Below are 25117 nucleotides of genomic sequence, written 5' to 3' on the forward strand. Positions count from 1 at the left end.
TGGCCAACAAGCATCCAGAGGGTGAGTTACAAGCTACATGTATCAATCGTAAAAGAAACATGTGATGTATCTTACTGACAAAATAGCTTTGTTAGATAAGCTTCATTCCAAGCATGTCTGTTTCTGCTGTTGGCCATGAGTTAAAGTGTAATGAATCAACAATCTGATCCATCCAGCAAAAAAAGGAAGAGATTCAGTGGTCTGTTCGTGAAGCAAAACCAGAAAGTTCCAAAACAACATCTGTGCTTCGTGATGAGTCAGTAGAAAATATGGAAAATGTTAAATTTGTGGATAATGCATGCGGTGGATTAAAAAAAAAATCACCGTGGACAGCATTGCTGTGAGGATGAAAGCCAAACAGATTTATAAACACATCATCCAGGGTCAGGAAAACGTAAAACCCTCTTCTGCTAGTTCTGGCTGGCTTGTGCGTTTTAAAAGCGATATGCGTTTTAAAATGTAGGCCTTTGTGGCGAGGCAGGTTCAGCTGATAAGGAAGCTGCAGAAGAATTTAAAACATCCCTGCTAAGTGTGATAGAAAAAAAGGGTTATGTGCCAGAGCAGGTCTTCAATGTTGATGAGACTGGCTTTTTTTACAGACAGGCTGGCAAATGAACAGATGTAACAAAAATGGCAGTCAAAGTTCCTGGTTTTAAGGCATTTAAAGATCATGTCACCCAAGGGTGATTTCAAATGGAAACTCAAAGCTTGGATGACATCCAACAACTGCCGTGCACCCACTGCTCTGCTGGGATGTCTGTGTGGCCAGTCTACGAAGAATGTTAGTCACCGCATCTCAAAAAAGATATAGTGGAATTAGAAAAGGTGCAGAGAAGGGTGACGAAAATGATAAAGAGGATGGGACAACTTCCCTATGAGAATAAGCTTAAGCGGCTAGGGCTCTTCAGCTTGGAGAAAAGATGGCTGAGCAGAGATATGATAGAGGTCTATAAAATAATGAGTGGAGTGGAACAGATAGACGTGAATCGCTTGTTTACTGTTTCCAAAAATACTAGGACCAGGGGGCATGAAATGAAGCTACATAGTACATTTGAAACACTGAAAATCTATGAGGCAGGAAGGTGATAATAGCCAATAGCAGAGCTCGTGTCATAGAAAAAGTGATTGACTAAAGAACCAGCAAATGAGGGTTAGAGGTAGGTGCAGGAGCAGCCAATGAAGGTTAGAGCTGGGTGTGTGAGGAGCCAATGAGGGTTAGCAGTGGGTGTGTGATAAGCTAATGAGAAGTGTTTGCTCATGTTTATTAATATGTCTCCTCTCTGCAGTAAATGTGACTCTGGATCCTGAAACTGCTCATCCTAATCTCATCCTGTCTAAAGACAGAAAAAGTGTCAGAAGGGGAAATACAAGACAGAATGTGCCGGACACTCCTCAGAGATTTGATGATGATCCCTGTTTGCTGGGGAGTGAGGGCTTCACCTCAGGGAGACATTACTGGGAGGTAGAGGTGCTGGTGGAGGTGGGGGATGATCGTTTCTGTATATTGGGAGTGTGTAAAGAGTCTGTGAGGAGGAAGGGGAGGATCACAGTGTCACCTGGGCAAGGCTTCTGGACAATGCAGCTGTCATATCTAATTGGATACTTTGCCCTCACCTCCCCTGTGACCCAGCTCCCCCTGAGAGAGAGACTCCGGGCAGTGGGGATTCTGCTGGACTATGAGGCAGGAAAGGTCTCGTTTTACGATGCAGATAATAAATCTCATCTATTCACCTTCACCGATTCCTTCACAGGGAAACTCCGACCTTTCTTGTGGAGTAATTCTAATTTTCCTCTGAGAATCCGCCAGGTATCAGCCTGGAATTAAACAGCAAGACTCAGGATTTACATTTCTCAGACTCTCTCTCTCTCTCTCTGCTTGACAAAGTCTTATATACAGTCATCAGAAAATATGAATAAATCTGGGAAGCTCTGCTGCTCTTCCTTATGATTTCATAAAATCCAGCTTCTTTCCTGATATATTTCCTTAATCTGAAGTCTCTGACAGGAGTGTGAGAGGTGAAAGATTTTACAGATTTCTGTTAAACATGTTCAAAGAAATAATTGTTACAGAAATATTAAACTTTCAGGATTTCTTTCTTTCCTTATGGAAATTAAGTTTATTTCTTTCTATCCCAATGGATTAACATAGAAGCCAGAACACTTTCAAACATCGACAGAGATGTCTGTTTAAAAAACAGATTTGAGAGTGTTTTAAAGGTAAATGATGAGAGTGAAGTGAGTGCCTAAGAGTGATTACTTAAATTAAAAAGCCTGTCGCATCTTAAAGGCTTTAGAGGAGACTGAACTGTTTGAGAGGTTGGAGAAACAAAAAAAAAATGAATTGACAACAAATCCTGCCAGTGAATTAATGTTACTGATGAGCAGGTAAATCAGGATTTTTGTTTAATGATGTGTCATTGACACATATATTCTGCACCAGTGCTGGCTTAAAGGGTACACTAACATTCTATCAAATCTGATTGATTTGAGAAGAGGATTTTAAAGGTGAAAAGCCTCATTGGAATTGTGGAAGACAATTCTTTAAAGGAGAATTGTTTTTACCCTGTATTAAGGTGACAGGGTACATACAAAGGGGTTGGAAGTAAAGCTAATATTAAGGAACTAGGAAAAAATGCCCGTTTCTGAGCGGAATGAAACGAGCGCTAGCAAGGGGCCCCCTCCCTCCGCCCCTCGAAGCTACTTGCCTTGTTCGCTGTGGGCAGTTTCGGCCCTCGAGTGTCAATAGCTCCGCCCTCGATGTCATGACGTTTTGACGCGTCATGACGTTTTGACGCGAGGGCGGTGCAGACACTCAAGGGCACACCGGATATCTCGGGCGCCTCAACTTCCGTGGAGGCTTCAGAACGTTGGGGTTGCCTTTTATATATATAGATTTTATGTTTCCAGCTGTTTAAGGTAGAACTTCACACTCATTTTATTTTAATTAACTGTGGGAGGCAAAAGTATAGGGAAACCTGATCATTCTTTTCTTTATATGGGATAGCTAGCTAGGGACAATCTCTTATCCCTGATAGCTGTGAATGGCGACATTTTCAAGGGCCATCACCTAGGTAGGGAGTAGGGTTTTCCCTTTTTGTGTTAATTAAAACCTAGTATAGTAGGTTTATGGAGGAGTTCCTGATCCTGGACAGTTTTTTTTGGGAAGCATCACCTGAATATATGGTACCCACCGAAAGAAAGGAGAAGATAAGAAGCAACAAGAAAGAAAAAAAGTATCCTTTACATCGTCGAATGCATATTGACTAAGGATCTTGCAGAGATTAAATTAAGAGAGAGAATTAATACAAGAATTTATACTTACCGTATCCTGGAGAAATACCTAGGGAAAGGAAAGAAATCACAAAAAATCAATTCTTGATAAGGGACACATTCCAAACAGTTATTTTTATTGCATGCATGCTTAAATTATAAGTAAAAAAAGAATTAAACTAATACTTATCTGATGTCAGTTACATTCATTAACTGGTAGAGTGATTCTGTGAAGAAACAACGAAACAAATGTTAAAAGTTACTGTGTTTATTCTTAAAAAGGTTTCTGGCAAATAGAAACAAAGTTTGTAAGGGGAGAAGGGAACATAGAAGCTTAAGTGTCTAAATGTTACAATGTTTTTGACTAAAGAATAACTGGTGAATGTGGAGTGTATAAATTATCAAGTTGTGGGTTGAAAACAATTTTGTTTAATAAAGTTGATGTTTTAAATAAAAGAACTTTTATATCAATTCCATCTCGATAGTTTTTTTTGTACCTCTTCTCCGCTTCTGGGTGGTGTGTTCAGACCACTCAGTCGAGACTACATTGGAAAACCAAACCCGAACACATCTTAAATTCCATTTGAACCCAGGAGTGGGGGAGGGGTTTACATTATGAATATGTTAAAAAGCAACAGTCCCAGCACAGACCCCTGTGGAACCCCACTATCTACCCTTCTCCATTTAGAATACTGACCAGATTTTAATCCACAATAGAACACTACCTCCTATCTCATGACTGTCCAATTTCCTCTGAAGTCTTTCATGAGATACTTTGTCAAACGCCTTCTGAAATTCCAGATACACAATATCAACTGGTTCACCTTTATCTACATGTTTGTTCACCCCTTCAAAGAAATGTAGTAGATTGGTGAGGCAAGATTTCACTTCACTTACATATTACTTACAATACTACTACTACTACTACTACTTAACATTTCTAAAGCGCTACTAGGGTTACGCAGCGCTGTACAATTTTAACATGGAAGGACAGTCCCTGCTCAAGGTGCTTACAATCTAAAAGACAAGTGTAGAGTCGATCTGATAGGGCATACTATATTTCTCGAAAGGTTAGGTGCCGAAAGCAGCATTGAAGAGGTGAGTTTTAAGCAGAGATTTGAAGATGGGTAGGGAGGGGGCTTGGCGTATGGGTTGAGGAAGATTGTTCCAGGCATAGGGTGAGGCAAGGCAGAATGAGCGGAACCTGGAGTTGGCAGTGGTGGAGAAGGGAACTGAAAGGAGGGATTTGTCCTGTGAGCGGAGGTTACGGGCGGGAACATAGGGGGAGATGAGGGTAGAGAGGTAGTGAGGAGCCGCAGACCGGGTGCATTTGTAGGTAAGGAGGAGAAGCTTAGTGTAGAGCAAATCAATGTTTATGATGACAAACAAAATCTCATGATCGGTAAGACGAATATTTTTCAAAATCTGAATCATATCTATTGCAGTCCCATATGAAGGAATAAAAGGGATAAATTGGTGTAGGAAAGCATTTCTTCTCTTATCATTGTTCAGTACAATATCTGCCTGATGTTTGCTCAAAATAATGAAACACAAAAGATTACACACTATACCTGCTTTGTGTTAGACTAGAAAGTACATGTCTACCTTGTTTCCTAGTACATAATCACCATTTGGATTCCTGAGGAGAAGCAACTAGATGGATATCTAATTTCTTCTATTCCTCTTCTTTCAGATTTTTCGCCTACAGTCTCAGAGCTCACACGTAGAGGAATAAGTGTAATGTAACGTTAAACACTCACCTCACAATAGTACTGCAAGTTCATTTTTCAATTCTATCAATACTCTGGGATGTATACCTTCCAGTCCAGGCAATTTGCTACGCTTCAATTTGTCAAATTACCCCATTTCATCTACCAGGTTTACAGAGATTTGATTCAGTTTCTCTGACTCGTCAGCATTGAATACCATTTCTGGCACCGGTATCTCTCCCAAATCTTTCTTGGTGAAGACCGAAGCAAAGAATTCATTTAATCTCTCCGCTATGGCTTTGTCTTCCATCGCCACCCCTTTTACTCCTCGGTCATCTAGCGGTCCAACCGATTCTTTTGCCGGCTTCCTGCTTTTAATATACCTAAAAAAAATTTTACTACGTGTTTTTACCTCCAACACAATCTTTTTTTTTAAGTTCCTCTTAGCCTTCCTTATCAGCGCTTTGCATTTGGCTTGACATTCCTTATGCTGTTTCAGTCAGTTCCTTATTCCATTTTCTGAAGGATTTTCTTTTAGCTCTAACAGCTTCCTTCACCTCACTTTTTAACTACGCCGGCTATCGTTTGGTCTTCTGTCCTCCTTTTTTAATATGCAGAATATATTTGGCTGGGGCTTCCAGGACAGTGTTTTTGAACAGCATCCACGCCTGATGTAAATTTTTGACCCTCACAGTCACTTCTCTAAGTTTTTTTTCACTGTTCTTCTCATTTTATCATAGTCTCCTTTTTTAAAGTTAAACGCTAACGTATTTTATTTCCTATGTATACTTACTTCAAAGCTAATATCAAATCTGATCATATTATGATCACTGATGTCAAGCGACCCCAGCACCAGATCATGCGCTCCACTATAGACTAGGTCTAGAATTTTTCCCTCTCTCGTCGGCTCCTGTACCAGCTGCTCCATAAAGCTGTCCTTGATTTCATCAAGGAATTTTACCTCCCTAGCATGCCCTGATGTTAAGGAAAGGGAAAGGGAATGGGACTTAATATACCACCTTTCTGTGGTTTTTGCAACTACATTCAAAGCGGTATGCATATTATATACAGGTACTTATTTGTACCTGGGACAGTGGAGGGTTAAGTGACTTGCCCTGAGCCACAAGGAGCTGCAGTGGGAATTGAACCCAGTTCCCCTGGATCAATGTCCACCACACTAACCACTAGGCTACATTTACCCAGTCAATATTGTGGTAATTGAAATCAACCCACAAATGAGGATATGTAGAATATAACTCAGTAAAAAACAAATTAATTTCTACAATTCAATCAAGTGTTCAGAGGACGGCATGGATTTTTTACCTGAAAATCTGTAGAGAAAAAAGACCTCAGTAATACCGGCACCGCCTCCTTCTAAAGGAAACACCTTATAATAAGAAAGCGTGCCTCTTTAATCATGAGTCAAAAAAACTCCACATAGACAGCTTCATAATATATTGTCCATCCACCCTCTAAAACACTTCATAGATGGAGCCACGGAAATCAAAAAATGTAACTGAATGTTACTTATCTTGGATGTCAACGATGTAGAACAAATGTCAATCCCAGCAGATATTTCCACCGCAATTATCTTTAGCTTGTTTTGCTGTCTTCGTGTATCCCGACAGGGAAGCCCTGTTTCACCAAAGATTGGCTGCGTCAGGGGAAAAAAATTAATATTCATAATCACATCCAAGAAATAAACTCGCCCCCGTGTATTACTAGAGGCATGGCAACTGAATAATGGCGGCTGGCACTTCCTACAGCCGTTAACATTTTATACTCGGCGTGTGATGCCCAGTTTGTTTGCGTCCCTAATTTCCTTTAACATTTCTGCATCTGTCTGTTCATCCTGGCCAGGCGGACAGTAGTACACTCCTATCACTATCCTTTTTCCCTTTCCACATGGAATTTCAATCCACAGTGATTCCAAGAAGTGTTTTGTTTCCTGCAGAATTTTCAATCTATTTGATTCAAGGCTGTCGTTAATATACAATGCTACCCCTCCACCAATTCGATCCACCCCAGTATGACAGTGTCCCCCAGTATCCTCCTTCCACCAGGTCTCAAAGATGTCTCTTGTATCTCATTTTTCATTTAGTGCAATATATTCTAACTCTCCCATCTTATTTCTTAGGCTTCTGGCATTCACATATAGACATTTCAAACTATGTTTGTTGTTCCTATTTACATCATGCGGTATAATTTGCAATCTTTTGTCTGATTTTTGTTTTATTTAAGGACACCTGATCTACTACGGTCTCTTTTGCAACCTCACTATCAGGATACCCTATCTTCCCTGTTTTGGTGATATCTTTGAAAGATACCTTATCCTGAACCATGTGCTTTTGAGCGACTGTCGGCCTCCCCCCCCCCCCCCCCCCCCCGTTTCTAGTTTAAAAGTTGCTCTATCTCCTTTTTAAATGCTGATGCCAGCTGCCTGGTCCCACCCTGGTTAAGGTGGAGCCCATCCTTTTGGAATAGGCTTCCCCTTCCCCAGAATGTTGCCCAGCTCCTAACAAATCTAAAACCCTCCTCCCTGCACCATCGTCTCATCCACGCATTGAGACTCTGGAGCTCTGCCAGTCTCTTGGGCCCTGCGCGTGGAAGGGGTAGCATTTCAGAAAATGCTACCCTAGAGGATCTGGATTTGAGCTTTCTACCTAAGAGCCTAAATTTGGCTTCCAGAACCTCTCTCCCACATTTTCCTATGTCATTGGTACCCACATGTACTAAGACAGCGGACTCCTCCCCAGCACTATCTAAAATCCTATCTAGGTGCCGTGTGAGGTCCACCACCTTTGCACCAGGCAGGCAAGTCACCAGGCGATCCTCACGTCCACCAGCCACCCGGGCAGCACTTGGAGACATATCCTCGGTGCGAGAGGATAGTACATCCCCTGGTGGGCAGGTCCTGGCTACAGGAGTACTTCCTACTTCACCAGGGTGATGCTCTCCTTCTAGGAGACCTCCCTCCTCCAAGGTAGCACAGGGGCTACCAGACTGGAGGTGGGACTGCTGTTGTACAAAGCTTTTAGAACTAAGTGGAAAAGACTGTGGAGATTAGTTGATAAAATTTGCTTTTTATATTTTTATTTTGCCTAACACTAACCTACAATTCCACTTTTAAACCCCAATTAAGTTCCCAAAGCACAAAGCAAAATAGTGTTCATTTACCAGAGAAATGTCCTCTTCTCTCAGAACTTCTCTAGGGGGTTACTTTTTTTTTGCCTCACCCTGTGTTCTGGTATATGTGTGAACATACCTACCTAAATACTCATAATCTTTCATCTCGCTATTCTGTACATATAAATAATAAATCTAAAGTCTGCTAAATGAAGTAATAACAGCCCTCGGTCAAAGCTGTTCAATGTCTCAAATCCCAACAATTAGGGCCTCTTTTGCTATGCTACGCTATCAGGGGGCCTGCGGTAGCGTCAGCGTGTGGTTTGATGCATGCCAAGGCCCCAATGCAAAAAATGGCACACACTGGGGGTGGGAACTTCTGCCTGGCTCCTGAGGTAGATCCGCAGTAGTCCCAATTTGACTTGCGACATGCGACAAAGCAGCAGTAGCTCTACTGCCGCTTTGTAAAAGGGCCCCTTAGCCACAACAAAATGAATAAATGTGAAGGACCTTTATATAAATGGAAGAATAGAACCAACTTATGCTCACCGGTAACTTACAATCCTAGGTCCTTAAAATAATGCTGAAGAATTGGGGCTTAGAGCATCCAAACACAGCAAAACCTTCCTCTATCTCTCTCCTTCTGCTTTAATGAAGTAAAATAATGTCAAATTTGCAGATAACGCAGATAACGCAATAAGCGTCCATTCGGCAAATTCCACCTGTGTTTATGTGCTCAAAGGATGGGCATTCTCTTTGCCCTCTCTGCAACAGATCTAGTATACATGCACAGCCCTGGGAGGCCCACAGCTGAAATATAGAGGCCCCAGACCCTGGCTCAAAATTGGGGTTCCCAACCAATGCCAAAAGGAGTTATCTGTGAGGATACCTTCCAAAGTCTTCTCCACTAACACCTGACCTTCCTCAGTGGTAATACCAGAGGGTAGAGGAAAAGTAGAAATGCCTGGATTGAGAGGAGGGAAGGGAGAAAGAGCCATGACATTATTGCCAGGAGCAGAGTAGGGAAGGATACAGGTATCAGACGTGGGGGGGGGGGGGGTGAGGGAAGGGGAGAGATGTTAGACCACGGGGGGAGGGAAGGGAACTGCTAAACCAGGAAGGAAGCAATGCTGAACTGGGGGGGGGGGAGGAGGAGGGAGGGAAGGGAGTGACAGAGGGGGAGACCTAGAGGCAGGAGAGAGAGGGACCTTTGCTGAATTCCCGGGGAGGCAGGTATGAGGAAGAGGCAAAAGAAGGAGAGATGCTGAACATGGGATAGAGGGATAGAGACACAGAGGGATGATGTGGGCAGGTGGAGGAGGGGGATAGGGATACAAAGGGATGATGACATGATTGGGATGGGGACACAGAAGGGTGATACTGGGTAGGGCAAGAATATAGACACAGAGAAAAGGAATACTTAACATGGTGGGAGGATAGGAGCAGGGACACAATGGAAATAGTAGACAGGGCGATAGCAACACAGAGGGAAGATGGATGGAGACAAGGAGAGAGAAGAAATGGCAAATGGACCAAGAGACCTTGACAAGAGAGTTCAGAGGAAAGCAGAAACCAGAGACTGGGATCAACATGATGAGGATAATGAAATGGCCAGACAACAAAGGTAGAAAAAAGAATTTTATTTTCTATTTATTGTTTATATTTAATCTTGGTTTGTTGATTCTTTCCTATCATCAATGGAATTCTTTTCAATGTTCTAGTTTTTATGTAATATAGTTTTCAATGTAAATCGTCCTGACCTGCTGGTCCAGAAAGGGCGGTATAATAAGTTTTAAGAAACATGCACATTCCAAAAACTGACATATGTTTATCTGCCACAACTAGTTTTAGAAATAGCTGTGGCCGGCAAGAAAAATCTCACTCGTTGGCCTTCAATCTCCAGCACTGTGGTGCTCAATCTCCAACATTGGGATGGGCAAACCTTGGCGTTTCTGTGGATGGGCAGACTGGGTAGGCCCATATGGTTGTTATCTGCCTTCATTTTTCTATGTAACATCTTACTTTATGCCCCGCCTCTGCCCTGCCCCTAAAGATAACTGGAGTGACAGTGGCAGTGCAGACTAAAGCCTTTTCCATAAACTCATTCACTCTTCTCCTTTATGGTCCAGCACTTCACCCCATCTTCATGCATCCTTCCCTATGGACCAGCTCCTCACCTCCTGTTCACATTCTCATTTTCCCTGACACCCCCCCCCCCCCCCCCCCATCTTCTACCTCACACTCTCTTCATAACCCTTCATGGTCACCTACACCTCATCTTCTCTTCACAATCCTATTATACTGCACCTCACCCCAGAGGCATAGCCACGTTTTGATCTCAGGGGGAGCAGACTTATATAAAGTAGGCGCCAGTTGGTGTCAGCTAGACAGAAGTGTCTGTGTTGTTGCTCAGGGGCTGTGGCGGGCAATGATTAATACAGGCTGTCTCTGTTGTGTCCTGCCTACAAGGAAACTGTAAGTTACATCAAGAGGCAGGATGCAGAACAGGTCCCTGGACTGGCAAGAGCAGGCAACCTGTCTTCTTAACTTCAAATAAAAATATTAAAATCTAGACCATCGCCTCAGGAATAGCACACCCAGTTCCTTCCACTGCTAGACACCTTGTTTAAATCAAGATGGGCTTTTGTTTGTGTGGTGATTCTACAGGATGTTAAGAACACTGGTTTTGAGCATTTTTATTTTGGGTGAGAAGGGCCACCAAAGGTGGCCCTTGCCTTAGAGCCTACTTTCAAATAGGGCTAGACACTTTGTGAAATAGCACAAACCCCTGCAAAAAGACACCCACAACCTATACTGAAAACTTACCACACCATAACAGCTCTAACCCACCTATGAAAAGACAGTGCTATAAATATTACAGTGGGACCTAGAGAAGTGTTTCTCTAGGTGGTCCTGGAGCACCCTCTTGCCATTCAGGTTTTCAGGCTATCCACAAGGAAACTGCATGTAATGGAGGCAGTATATGCAAATCAATGTCATGCATATTTATTGTGGATATCCTGAAAACATGACTTGCAAGGGGGCATTCCAGGACTGCTTTAGAACACAAATCTTACCACACCATAACAGCCCTAAACCACCTATCAGACGACAGTGCTATATATAGTACACTGGGCTCTGGAGCACCAATATACCTACTATTTGGAAACTGGAATAAGCTACACCATTACACATTCCTACACAGATACTACATGCTAGCAGAATCCTTCACCTCAGTCACACATGCAGAACATGGACAGACCCTCATCTATATAACATAAGAGTTGCCATACTGGGTCAGACCAATGGTCCATCTAGCCCAGTATCCTGTTTCCAACAGTGGCCAACCCAGGTCAGAAGCACCTGGCAGAAACCCAAATTGTGACAACATTCCATGCTACCAATCTAATGCAGAATAGGGAGCCACAAAAAATATAACAAATAAAATTGAAATAGAGACCCCTCCCTCCCTGCCCAAGGAAGCCAGACTCTAAACAGTGCTATACTGGTTAAAAAAAAAAAAGAGGGAGACAGAAATGCATTTTCTCCTGTACTTGGAAAATAAAAATAGAAAAAATGTACATTTTACAAAGCAGATAAATCTCAGTCCTTACAAAGTATTAAATAAAAATAATTTTTCTACCTTTGTTGTCTGGAAATTTGGCTGGTCCCAGTCTTTTTTTCCATGTTCCATGAGTCAGCCCATCTCCATTATTATACATCCTCTGTGTTCATCCGTATGCTGCACAAGACAGCATATTTGAAAATGTAAGATCAAATAAAAATGGCACCAACAATAAAGAACGACAAGATCCTCGGCTGAAAACATTAAAGTTCCTTCTGCTTTATAGATTATAACTATTTCAGTAATTAACTTGAAGTCTACATTTTTCCTAGATCTTAGATCAATTATTGTGGACTAAAATTTATTGAGTTAATTTACCTGTATTTTTTTTCTTTTTTTGTATTTTTCTAATATTCTAAATTTATGTTTATTGCATAAATGTAACTTGTGAAAAATGTCATAAATAAAAAATTTAAAAAAAAAAAAGAACGACAAGGAGGAAGCATCAGCTCATTGCTTGCTTTGGTTTGAGAATACAGGGATGACGGCTGAGTGGGGGAGGGGAAACAGAGATTAACCTAATTGGCTTCAATGTTTTTGACATCATCCCATGTCCTGAGTCCAATCTCTGAGGTGATAATAGCCAATGGCAGAGCTCCTGTCACAGGAAAAAGTGATTGACTAAGGAACCAGCAAATGAGGGTTAGAGGCAGGTGCAGGCGCAGCCAATGAAGGTTAGAGCTGGGCGTGTGAGGAGCCAATGAGGGTTAACGGTGGGTGTGTGATAAGCTAATGAGAAGTGTTTGCTCATGTTTATTAATGTGTCTCCTTTGCAGTGTTGCCAGGTGGGCGGTTTTACCGCCCAATTGGGTGGTTTTCTGCAACCCGCCGCAGGAAATTTTTGCCCGCGGCGGGTTGCGGTTTTTTGGGCTTCTTTTTTGTGTTTTGGGCGGTTTTTTAGGCGTTTTTTCGGCCGCGGGGGGGTGGGGTTAGTGACGTTTTGGGTGGGGCCGATGACGGGGGAGGCGGGGCCGATGATGGCGGGGGCAGGGTTGATGACGGCGGGGGCGGGGTTGGTGACAGCGGGGGCGGGGTGATGACGCGGGGGTGGGGGTGTCAGGGGCGGGGTTTGAGTTTGGGCGGGTTTTGGGCTGGATTTAGGCTGGTTTGGGTGGGAAAAAATTTTTCCACCTGGCAACCCTGCTCCTCTGTGCAGTAAATGTGACTCTGGATCCTGAAACTGCTCATCCTAATCTTGTCCTGTCTGAAGATCGGAAAAGTGTCAGAAGTGTAAAGAGAAGATAGAATGTGCCAGACACTCCTCAGAGATTTGTTCCTTATCCCCGTGTGCTGGGGAGTCAGGGTTTCACTTCAGGGAGACATTACTGGGAGGTGGAGGTGGAGTTGGGGGCCTTCTGTCTATTGGGAGTGTGTAAAGACTCTGTGAGGGGGAAGGGATGGATCAAACTGTTACATGGGGAAGGAGTCTGGACTGTGGAGTGGTGCTATGGGCAGATATGGCGGGTCCTCACCTCCCCTTTAACGAAGCTCCCCCTGAGAGACAGACTCCAGGCAGTGGGGATTCTGCTAGACTATGAGGCAGGAAAGGTCTTGTTTTATAATGCAGATAATAAATCTAATCTCTTCACCAACACTGACTCCTTCACAGGGAAACTTATTCTGAATTTCCTCTGAGAATCCGCTAGGTACCAGCCTGCTACATAAATATTATAGTTTGAGGAATTCTTTCATTCCTGTACAGAGCCTATAAATGTAAAGAGGGGTTTCAATGACACAGTAACCATTTGTAACCTGAATTGTAACCATTTGTAAAGTTGTAAGCCACATTGAGCCTGCTCGTGTGAGATAATGCGGGGTATAAATGTACCAAAATAAATAAATAGTGAAAGCAAGAGATGGTATAAGATATTGTGAATAAATAGTGAATAACAGAAAAATCTACTGATCTATCAATAACCATAATATATATTAAGTGAGACAGTAAGCTCAGTAGGGCAGGGACTCATTGTACTTCTATGTCATTTGTGTTAAATCTCAGTGTCCTTTATGATCCTTCATAAATACTACAATGACAATAAAAATATTAGAAATAATTGGGGGGAGGAGCTGCCTAATGGTTGGTGCAGCAGGTTGCGGGCCTGGGGAACCAGGTTTGATTCCAGTGGGTTGAGATCCTAAGGAACCAGGTTCATTTCCCTCTGCAGCTCCATGTTACCCTGGTAAGTCACCTAGTACTTAATGCTGAGAAGTGTGTCAGCATTTATCAAATGCTAAATCTGTTAGCTGCCTTAGTAAAAGGGGCCCTTAGCTTGATGAATATTGGTCGGCATCCAATTAACTTCCAGATATTCAATGCCGGGGTCAGGACAACCGAAAGCTTAGAGCGTCTCAGATACAGTTTACCACCACCAGCTGAATATCGGGCAGATAAATTTTAAGCTCTTTTAGTCAGGGATTCATTGTACTCTTGAAGGACACTTCTATGGGGCCTACAAGCTATATTTCAAGAGAAAACTTCTGATAAACTTTCCATCTTCGCCAGTTGCCAGGAAGTCCGGGGAAGGGGAGTGACCCCTAATGACAACCCTGACCACCAGCAAACTTTACAGGTACAAAGTGTCCATCACATTATATGCAGGTACTTTCTCTGTCCCCACAGGGCCCACAATCTAAGCTTTTTTTGTGGCTGGGGCAATAGAGGGTCAAATTTACTACTTAGTAGCTTCATTACCTGCCCCCTAGACGCTGTATATTTGGAAAGAGTAAACAAGCAATTCACATCTACCCATTCCACTCCACTCAGTAACCCAGCAGTAACGATTAGCACAAGGCAAGCCCCTAGCGCTGGAAATGGCACGTGGTGGGGGCAGGCAGTACCCCTGGACTCTTGTGGAATCCATGGACTGGCGGCCAGCAAAGCGGTGGTAAAAGGGCCCTTTAGTGCTTAATGTGCCTTAGTAAAAGGGTCCGTCAGAGCAACAACCAACAGGTCAGGGTAGGAAAACCCCCACGTGAAACACGGCTCTGTGTCGGGTCTTGTACACATTGGTGCTGAATAAAGTTTCTTCAATTCAACATTGGTTGGAGAGATTTCTTGATCCACCCCTACTCTTTCGCACCAGATTAGTAAAAGGGTCCCTCATTTATTTCAGGGGGGTTCAGTTTTAGTTTTATTTGATGTTACACTGTTTATTTGTCCATCTCAGTGGTTTATGTTAATATAAATAACAAAAAATTATAATTTTAAATAAAAAAATCATAAAATAAGAACAAATATGAGACTACATAACAATAATATACAGTAAAATAACAGGTCTTGTTCTTCCTCTAATGCTTTTGGCCCTTTCCAGCCTGCTGTTGGGATAAGGGGTCTAATGTTCCAATCACGTCTTGGAAAAGGTGAGTCTTTTGACTAGTTGTAAAGTTTTGGTATGAGGAATTCTAAGATACAGAGAAAGTTTATTTGGCTTTAGTTCACACCTTTATCAGTAGTTGTTTTAGATGAGTTACATTCAGGTACACTAGATATTTCAGAGAAATATAGAAAAATGAAGGCAGATGACTACTATCCCTTCCTCTCCCCTAGAGATCCTACGTACCTGTCCCAAGCTTTCTTGAATTCCAATACTGTTTTCCTTTCCTACATTTCCATTGGAAGGCCGTTTCACAAATTCACCACCCCTTCCGTGAAGAAGTATTTCCTTGGGTTACTTCCCCTTTCACCTTCATCCTCTGCTTCCTTGTTCCACAGCTTCCTTTCAGTTGAAAGAGACTCACCTCCTGTGCATTTATTCCTCTATTTAAATGTCTCTCTCATATCTCCCCTCTCCCCCCTCTCTTCCAAAGTATGCATATTGTGTGGCCCTTTTACAAAGGTAAGTGCCCAAATGAAACTACCTCAGGCTTCCACACCCCCTGACGGTAATTTCAGATTTGGCACTCACCCATAATGCCTGGAAGATTTATTTATTTATTTCCTCCTATGCACTCCATTTATGGCTGTAATTGGCAGTTGGCATGCGCTGACCGGCTAGATCAATGGGTGGCGTTATGATTCAGTTTTACCGTGTGCCCTTTTCGCGTCCCATTTTAAAATAGCATGCCTAATACGTCCCGATCCTCTTTGGTGTACAAAAGTCCTGCCCTCAGTGCTTTGGCTTCTACTTTGTAGATTGCATTGTGCTCCTGTGAGACTTCGTCTACTGCTTGCTGCCTGACCTGATCTGACTTCGGCTGGAATCCTGATTACGCTTTGCCTGCTGCCTGACCTGACCTTTTGCCTGGACTTGACTACTGCTTTTGCTTGCCGCCTGCCTAGAGATTTTGCCTGGCCCTGACTACTTGTCACGCGTCACACGAAACACTGGATAGTGAGCCCTTGGGCTACTGCCGAGGGGTGGCAGCGGCAGGAGGAACACCCACTGGAAACAAGGCGGAACCCAGACAGACCGGTACCCACCAGACTGGAGCGGCAGGACCGGAACAGAAGCCACAGCAGGGAGCAGGAAGATAGTCCACAAACCCAGCAGAACCATGGGCAGGCAAAATAAAGTCAAGGTCCAGGTCCAGGCAAAGGTTCCAAGGCAGGCGGCAAGCAAAGTCAAAGTCCAGGTCCAGGCAAAGGTGCAAAGGCAGGTGGCAAGCAAAGTCAAAGTCCAGGTCCAGGCAAAGGTTCAAAGGCAGGCAGCAAGCAAAGTCAAAGTCCAGGTCCAGGCAAAGGTTCAAAGACAGAGATAAGGCAGAAACTGAAAGTAGCAAGGGAAGCACAGCAACAAACAATCGCAGAAGACACACCTCTGAGGACCTCTGTTGCAAGGCAAACTAGGGAAGCTTCCAGGTGGTTAATAAAGGCCAACAGCCAGGGAGTTCACCAGGTACGGAAACAGCTTAGTTCCAAAAAGTCTCAAGACCAACTGGCAGGCTAGAAAATCCGGACTGGACCGGCATGACTTTGGAACCGGGAAAACCACAAACAGACAGTCCATTGCGACCACCAGGTCTGACTACCAGGGGGCAAGATGCATGAGAGCATGATACCGGGGCAGAGTCATAACACTACTGCTTTTGCTTGCCGCCTGCCTAGAGACTTTGCCTGGACCTGACTACTGCTTTTGCTTGCTGCCTGCCTAGAGACTTTGCCAGGACCTGTCTACTGCTTTTGCTTGCCGCCTGCCTAGAGACTTTGCCTGGACCTGACTTCTGCTTCTAGTGCCCTGCTCTTCATTTCCTACCGCAGGTAAGGCCAGGGTTGTTTGGCTGCCAAACATTGTTTGGCTCAAGGACTCACTATTTCTTGCAGCAGGTCTGACACCATCTTACTTCAGACAGCACTTGTCCTGCTAAACTCTTTGAAATAAACTTGGTTTTGTACCTTGTACATATCTCCCTAATGAGATATTGCACTTTACAGTCACCCGGCTCTGAGCTATTTCTACCTTTTTAACTATTTTCCCACCTCTGCAATAAAGCTGCCTTTCTTCAGATTTCTACATACAACCACTGATACAGCTCTCAGAATTACGGAGTCTCTGTGCCCTGGGGCAACACTTCTGAACATCTGACTGTGAGCAAGGTATCTATATTTATTCAATAAAGGAAATTTCAGAAAATAAAGAGACTTCAGGTGTGTGCTGGTGTGCCAAGGTTATACTTCAAGATATTGAGACCTTACAGTTAACAAGTCTTAAGAGGATTGACACTGAGAAATTAAAGGGCTTAGACACCCTTCCTTAAGTCCAGCATGGCCCTTTCCAGAACCTCACCCTCTCTTCTCCCTTATGAACCAGAACCTCACACTGTCTTCATGCAACCTTCTCTGTGGACCAGCTCCTCAACTCTCTTCACCCCACCCCATATGGTCTTGCACCTCATCCTCACTTCACATCCCCCCTCCACGTATTCCAGACCCTCACCCTCTTTTCATACCACTCCTTCTGTGCTCCAGCCTCTCATTCTCTCTCTTGTAGTGGGTGGGGAATGGAAGATGCAACAAATTGTGCTGGTAGTAAAATGCTGCTATGACTGCAGACGTTTGGCAGCAACGGCATTGGTTGAAAATATAAGTGAGATTAAATAAAAATGCCAACAACAATTAAGAACGACAACGTGGTTGCAGCAGCTCATATCCGCTCCACTCTCAGGCTCCCTCTCCTCGGTGTCTGTCTCCGCGCCGCAGCCGGGGTGCGGTGCAGCCAAGGAACAGGCCACATAGAGGAGCCGCTGTCAGGGGGGAGGCACAGATACTACCACTGGCACTTTGGAGTGAGAGAGACAGAGAGTGACACAGAAAAAGCGCACAAATCAAATTTCATGGATGCCGCCTCCCTCAGGGACTGCTGCAGCTGCACAGACTAGCGTCTAGCGGCTCTTCTTAAAATGCGTCTATGGGGGCAGCGAAAAGCACCCAACCTGCAGCCAAAGGCTAAAAAGCGCACAAAAACCTGCAGGTGGTTACGGGAAACAGCCCAATTGGCAACTTTAGAGACAGGAAGGAGGGCACACAGCCTTGGTGTCATCAAATTATAGAAAGTCCCTGACAAAGGTCCTACCTCAGAGAGACACTCCCTTATTTTCAAAGCAAATACAAGTTATAATGTGAAACAGAAACTGAATTCCTGCTCTCATTTCCTGTAAGAATCATGGCTGCTGCAAACCCATCTGAGAGTCTGCGACATGAAGCTTCTTGTTCAATCTGTCTGGATTATTTCACAGATCCAGTAACTACAGACTGTGGACACAACTTCTGTCGCTCCTGTATCACTCAGAGCTGGGAGGGGAGAGACACAGTCTTCCCCTGTCCCCAGTGCAGAAAAAGATCCAGGCAGAGGAACCTCAGATCTAACAGGCAGCTGGCAAATATGACAGAAATGGTGAAAAAGCTCAGTCAGACTTCAGTGAGACCCAAAGAGGAGAATCTGTGTGAGAAGCATGAAGAGAAACTGAAGCTGTTTTGTGAAGAGGATCAGAAAATTATCTGCCTTATTTGTAAAGAGTCCAGAGATCACAAATCTCATACCGTGATCCCCATAGAGGAGGCTGCAGAGGAATACAAGGTATGTGCATTTAATGAAACTAAATGGAGTTGAACTAGCAGAGTTTGAAACATGAGCAGGAAGATCAATCATCAAAACTTGAACCTGGCTGCTGTCTATTTGGGCATCTTCCATATACATTCAGGGGTCAATATTCAGCCTGTGAGTTGTGGCTCCCAAAAGGAATACAGGTATTGCCAATACTCCATGCTGTACCCGAGTACCTAAACAGGTAAAGTTAGGGCACCTTGTGCAGTTTACCTGGTTAGGGGGGAAGGGGAATAGGACGATATACTGCCTTTCTGTGCCTTTTACAACTCCAGTTCCACCCTGACTCTGCTCCTGGATCAGCCCTCCACTGCCTGTGGAGGTCTCTGCCAAAATTTTATTTATTTGTTACATTTATACCCTGCACTTTCCCACTCATAGCAGGTTCAATGTGGCTTACATATTGGTAGGGCTACAAAGTATTTGTAAAAAACGTATGCTATAGTATAGCATGGGTGGGGTTAGTAGAGGTGGGGGAGGCAGAGGATAAGTTGAGATTGGCAGGGTATTTGGGGTATGGGAGGTAGATAAAGGATAGGTAGGGATGAGGATAGGGAGCATTAATAGAAGATGTGGTCTAAGACATTGTCAATTGTCATATCATCGGTTGTTGTGTGGGAGGGCTCATGAGGTTAAGGTGGATCATTTGGGTAAGCTTGCTTGAAAAGGTGGGTTTTTAGCAGTTTCTGGAAGGGTAGGTAATTGTTGATCGCTCGAATAGATCTTGATAGGGCATTCTAGAGTTGGCTGCCTTTGAAGGAGAAGTTGGATCCATAGAGCAAAGGTCCCACTGAACTTTCTTTCTGAGAAGTTCTGAGAGAAGAGGGCATTTCTCTGGTAAGTGAAAGCTACTTTGCTTTGTGCTTTGGGAACTTAAAGATTGGGGTTTAAAGGAAGAATTGTAGGTTAGTGTTAGGCAAAATAAAAATATAAAAAGCAAATTTTAACAACTAATCTCCATAGTCTTTTCCACTTCGTTTTAAAAGCTTTGTACCACAACATTAACAGATAGAATCTAACAGCCACTGCAGGATCTAGTTTAGTCTTCCCACCCACCCCTAGGACAACTCCTCATTTATAGTCAGTTATTGTAATTAAGGTAACAAGCAAGGAGCGCTCTTACAGAGTTTTAAATATATTTCATTACCATCTAAGAAGGAAACACTAAATAAATCATACTATCCAGCTTATAATCGAAAGAGAAAAACGCCTATATTTCGACCCAAATCGGGAGATGGGCGTCTTTCTCCCGTGGGTGCCCAAATCGGTATAATCGAAAGCCAATTTTGGGCGTTTCCAACTGCACTCCGTTGCGGGAACGAATAAAGTTGACGGGGGCATGTCGGAGGCGGGACTGGGGCGTGGTTATCAGCTGAGGAAGGATGGGCGTCTTTAGCTGATAATCGAAAAAAAAAGGCATTTCTACCGCGATTTTGGGTCACTTTTTTTTTACCCTTTTTTTTCACGAGTCAGCCCCATCTGCCCAGATGACCACTGGAGGGAATCGGGGATGACCTCCCCGGACTCCCCCAGTGCTCACTAACCCCCTCCCACAAAAAAAAACCCAGCCTCAAATGCCGTACCCACCTCCATGACAGCAGAATGTGTTCTGTCCTCTGACAGCCTTTCCCTGGTTCTGATGTGGCTCTCGGGTGAGTTTGACACCTTTTCTGTTATGCGCACTGCAGAATCACATCAGCGATGCATTGTGGTGGGTGTAGGGTAGTGGGCTCTGTAATTCCACTAGCTTGTGGCAAATGGTCACGATGTTGGTAGTTGGTAGGCTCTACTCCCATGGTGCTTTTCCCCCTGCTAACTGGGTCAGAGTGTGTCCAGTTTTGTTTCTGGTAGTCCATGAAGTAGTGGCCATTTTTGTAAGCCAGTTTTAGATCCCTTTCATGTCTTAGCCACGTTACAGAACTTAGTTCTTACCTTGAATGTGGCTGAAAGAGGGCATTGTACAGCATTCTGCCAGCTCTGACCTACTGCTAATCTCAGTACCAGGGAGACTCGTTGCCAGTGGGGCACAACCTCTGATCTGCAGTTAACTGTGAGTAAGCGTGCTTATTCCAATAAAGGACGTTTTCGGAGAGATTAGTCTTCGGGTGTCAACTGGTGTGCTAATGTTATACAGCAGCAACAAGTCCTAGAGGCCTGCGTGTATGCAGGTCCCTGGAGCACTTTTAGTGGGTACCGCAGTGCACTTCAGGCAGGCAGACCCAGGCCCATCCCCCCTACCTGTAACACTTGTGCTGGTAAATGGGAGGCCTCCAAAACTCACTGTACCCACATGTAGGTGCCCCCTTCACCCCTAAAAGCTATGGTAGTGTTGTACGTTTGTGGGTAGTGGGTTTTGGGGGAGGGGGTTGGGTGCTCAGCACCCGTGGTAAGGGAGCTATGCATGTGGGAGCTTTTTCTGAAGTCCACCGCACTGACTTCTAGGGTGCCCAGTTGGTATCCTGGCATATCAGGGGGGGCCAGTGTACTATGAATCCTGGCCCCTCCCACAACCAAATGGCTCGGATTAGGACGTTTTTGAGCTGGGCGTTTTTTGTTTCCATTATCCCTAAAAAAAAGAAACGCCCAGCTCAAAAACGTCCATTTTTTTCGATAATACGGTTCGGCCCGCCCCTTCACGGACCCATTCTTGGAGATAAACGCCCATGGAGATAGGTGTTTGCATTCGATTATGCCCTTCCATATAAACTAAAAGACACTTTTATATTAGGCTAATATCCTTAATACTGTAGCAAGTTTAAATTATTGAAAAACTCAAAAACACTAAGATGGAGTCAGCAGTCCAGCAGCGAAAGGGGTGCTATCCTGTCTTTTGCATTGAGTGTCACATGTATGATTATCTCCCAGTTGGTGAGATGTCATATGTGTGTGCCCGATGCAAAGAGCTCCTAGCTCTCAGAGAACATGTCCGTTCTCTTGAGGCTAGAGTAGCAGACTTGGTGGAGCTGAGGGAGACAGAGAGGTACATAGAGGAGACCTACAGGGATGTTGTAGAGAAGTCCCACCTCCAGTCTGGTAGCCCTTGTGCTACCTTGGAGGAGGGAGGTCTCCTATTAGGAGAGCATCACCCTGGTGAAGTAGGAAGTACTCCTGTAGCCAGGACCTGCCCACCAGGGGATGTACTATCCTCTCGCACCGAGGATATATCTCCAAGTGCTGCCTGGGAGGGAAAGGTTAGGACAGCCGTTGCAGTTGGTGATTCGATCATTAGGCAGATAGTTGGGTGGCTGGTGGACGTGAGGATCGCCTGGTGACTTGCCTGCCTGGTGTGAAGGTAGCAGACCTCACACGTCATTTAGATAGAATTTTAGATAGTGCTGGGGAGGAGTCGGCTGTCTTGGTACATGTGGGTACCAATGACATAGGAAAATGTGGGAGAGAGGTTCTGGAAGCCAAATTTAGGCTCTTAGGTAGAAAGCTCAAATCCAGATCCTCTAGAGTAGCATTTTCTGAAATGCTATCTGTTCCACGCACAGGGCCAAAGAGACAGGCAGAGCTCCGGAGTCTCAATGCGTGGATGAGACGATGGTGCAGGGAGGAGGGTTTTAGATTTGTTAGGAGCTGGGCAACATTCTGGGTAAGGGGGAGCCTATTCCGAAAGGATGGGCTCCACCTTAACCAGGGTGGGACCAGGCTGCTGGCATCAGCATTTAAAAAGGAGATAGAGCAGCTTTTAAACTAGAAATGGGGGGAAGGCCGACAGTCGCTCAAAAGCGCATGGTTCGGGATAAGGTATCTTGCAAGGATACCTCACAAACAGGGAAGTTAGGGTTTCTGGATAGTGAGGTTGCACAACAGACTGTGGTAGGCCAGGTGCCCTTAAATACAACTAAAGATCAGACAAAAGATGGCAAATCAATATTGTCAAGTACTAAGCATCGTGTAAATAGGAACAACAAACATACACTGAAATGTCTATATGCAAATGCTAGGAGTCTAAGAAATAAGATGAGAGAGTTGGAATATATTGTACCTCACCACCTCTCCCTCCACTAGTCCGTTCCCCTCTCTCTCCTTCCCCTCATTCCCCTTCCTCCTTTCCTGAAGTTACTATTGAGGAAACTACACTTCTCCTTTCTTCCTCAAAATGTACCACCTGTTCCTCTGATCCCATTCCCACCCACCTTCTTAATGCCAACTCTCCTGCTCTTATTCCTTTTATCTGTCATATTCTCAACCTCTCACTTTCCACTGCGACTGTCCCTGCTGCCTTTAAACATGCTGTGGACACACCTCTCCTTAAGAAGCCTTCACTCGACCCTACTTGTCCCTCTAATTACCGACCCATCTCCCTCCTTCCTTTTCTCTCCAAATTACTTGAGCGTGTTGTTCACCGCCGCTGCCTTGATTTTCTCTCCTCACATGCTATTCTTGACCCATTACAATCTGGTTTTCGCCCTCTCCACTCAACCGAAACTGCGCTTACTAAAGTCTCCAATGACCTATTACTGGCTAAATCCAGAGGTCAATATTCCATCCTCATTCTTCTTGATCTTTCCGCTGCTTTTGACACTGTCAATCACAGCATACTTCTCGATACCCTGTCCTCACTTGGATTCCAGGGCTCTGTCCTTTCCTGGTTCTCTTCCTACCTCTCCCTCCGCACCTTTAGTGTTCACTCTGGTGGATCCTCTTCTACTTCTATCCCTCTGCCTGTTGGCGTACCTCAGGGTTCTGTTCTTGGTCCCCTCCTCTTTTCTATCTACACTTCTTCCCTTGGTTCATTAATCTCATCCCATGACTTTTCCTACCATCTCTATGCTGATGACTCCCAAATCTACCTTTCTACCCCTGATATCTGACCTTGCATCCAAACCAAAGTTTCAGCGTACTTGTCTGACATTGCTATCTGGATGTCTCAACGCCACCTGAAATTAAATATGACCAAAACCGAGCTTCTCATTCCCCCCCCCCCCCCAAAACCCACCTCCCCGCTCCCCCCGTTTTCTATTTCTGTTGATGGCTCTCTCATTCTCCCTGTCTCCTCAGCTCGAAACCTTGGGGTCATCTTTGACTCTTCTCTCTCCTTCTCTGCTCATATCCAGCAGATCGCCAAGACCTGTCGTTTCTTTCTTTACAACATCCGTAAAATCCGGCCCTTTCTTTCCGAGCACTCTACCAAAACCCTCATCCACACCCTTGTCACCTCTCGTTTAGACTACTGCAATCTGCTTCTTGCTGGCCTCCCACTTAGTCACCTACCCCCTCTCCAGTCGGTTCAAAACTCTGCTGCCCGTCTCATCTTCCGCCAGGGTCGCTTTACTCATACTACCTCTCTCCTCAAGACCCTTCACTGGCTCCCTATCTATTTTCGCATCCTGTTCAAACTTCTTCTACTAACCTATAAATGTACTCACTCTGCTGCTCCCCAGTATCTCTCCACACTCGTCCTTCCCTACACCCCTTCCCGTGCACTCCGCTCCATGGATAAATCCTTCTTATCTGTTCCCTTCTCCACTACTGCCAACTCCAGACTTCGCGCCTTCTGTCTTGCTGCACCCTACGCCTGGAATAAACTTCCTGAGCCCCTACGTCTTGCCCCATCCTTGGCCACCTTTAAATCTAGACTGAAAGCCCACCTCTTTAACATTGCTTTTGACTCGTAACCACTTGTAACCACTCGCCTCCACCTATCCTCCTCTCTTCCTTCACATTAATTGATTTGATTTGCTTACTTTATTTATTTTTTGTCTATTAGATTGTAAGCTCTTTGAGCAGGGACTGTCTTTCTTCTATGTTTGTGCAGCGCTGCGTATGCCTTGTAGCGCTATAGAAATGTTAAATAGTAGTAGTAGTAGAGATCTCCCCCAGTGCCTCAGCTTCTCCCTCCCGGTCCTCCACCAGGCTCTCCAAGGCACAGCTAGCCACCCTCTTACAGCAGCTTTGCGGGTTTGAGCCAGAGCTCCAATCTCCATCTGTTCCTCCTCTAGTCCTTCAGTAACCTCCATTTTATCCTCCTCTTCAACTTCCTCCGCCCCCAACCTCTCCAGCTGGCCCTCATCACCTTCCTCAGAGACCATTTCCCAATCTTCTATCTCCTCCCCTAACTCTTGCACAGCCGGGTGGGGAAGTGAAGGATTCTGGGACTGGTAGTTCCTCCCCTTCTTCCTTAACCCGGCCAACTTCTCTGCCTCCGGTAGGTCCGCTTTCTGAATGTGGGTGTTGTGCCCAGGAACTCTGCCCCATTGGGGTTCCCCAGCTCCCTGCACCCCCTTTCTTTGTGCCTTCCCGGATCCCCTTTCACCTGCACTCTCACACTGCGCTGTCCAGTTGTTATCATAAATTTGTTGCCAGGAGCTTTCCTTTTCTATCCGTCCTCTGGTGCTGAT

The 25117-nt window shown here is 44.7% G+C and overlaps 3 protein-coding genes across 5 annotated transcripts in view; all 3 read left to right on the forward strand.

The window, feature by feature from the left end:
- Positions 1 to 2640, forward strand: part of LOC115468306 (erythroid membrane-associated protein-like) — a 73769-nt gene extending 71129 nt beyond the window's left edge. For both annotated transcript variants that reach the window (XM_030199945.1, XM_030199946.1), the window contains one exon: positions 1287 to 2640. In XM_030199945.1, coding sequence (XP_030055805.1) covers positions 1287 to 1825 — 539 coding nt within the window. In that variant the 3' untranslated portion in view covers positions 1826 to 2640. The remainder of the gene's footprint in view (positions 1 to 1286) is intronic.
- Positions 1 to 25117, forward strand: part of LOC115468205 (E3 ubiquitin-protein ligase TRIM39-like) — a 1720076-nt gene that overhangs the window by 1289093 nt on the left and 405866 nt on the right. The gene's annotated exons all lie outside the window — the stretch shown is intronic.
- The window catches only part of LOC115468312 (E3 ubiquitin-protein ligase TRIM41-like), a 35711-nt gene continuing 28923 nt past the window's right edge, over positions 18330 to 25117 (forward strand). For both annotated transcript variants that reach the window (XM_030199956.1, XM_030199955.1), the window contains exon 1: positions 18330 to 18743. In XM_030199956.1, coding sequence (XP_030055816.1) covers positions 18330 to 18743 — 414 coding nt within the window. The remainder of the gene's footprint in view (positions 18744 to 25117) is intronic.

This window comes from Microcaecilia unicolor, chromosome 4 (genome assembly GCF_901765095.1).
Source record: "Microcaecilia unicolor chromosome 4, aMicUni1.1, whole genome shotgun sequence".
NCBI classification, from domain to species: Eukaryota; Metazoa; Chordata; class Amphibia; order Gymnophiona; family Siphonopidae; genus Microcaecilia; species Microcaecilia unicolor.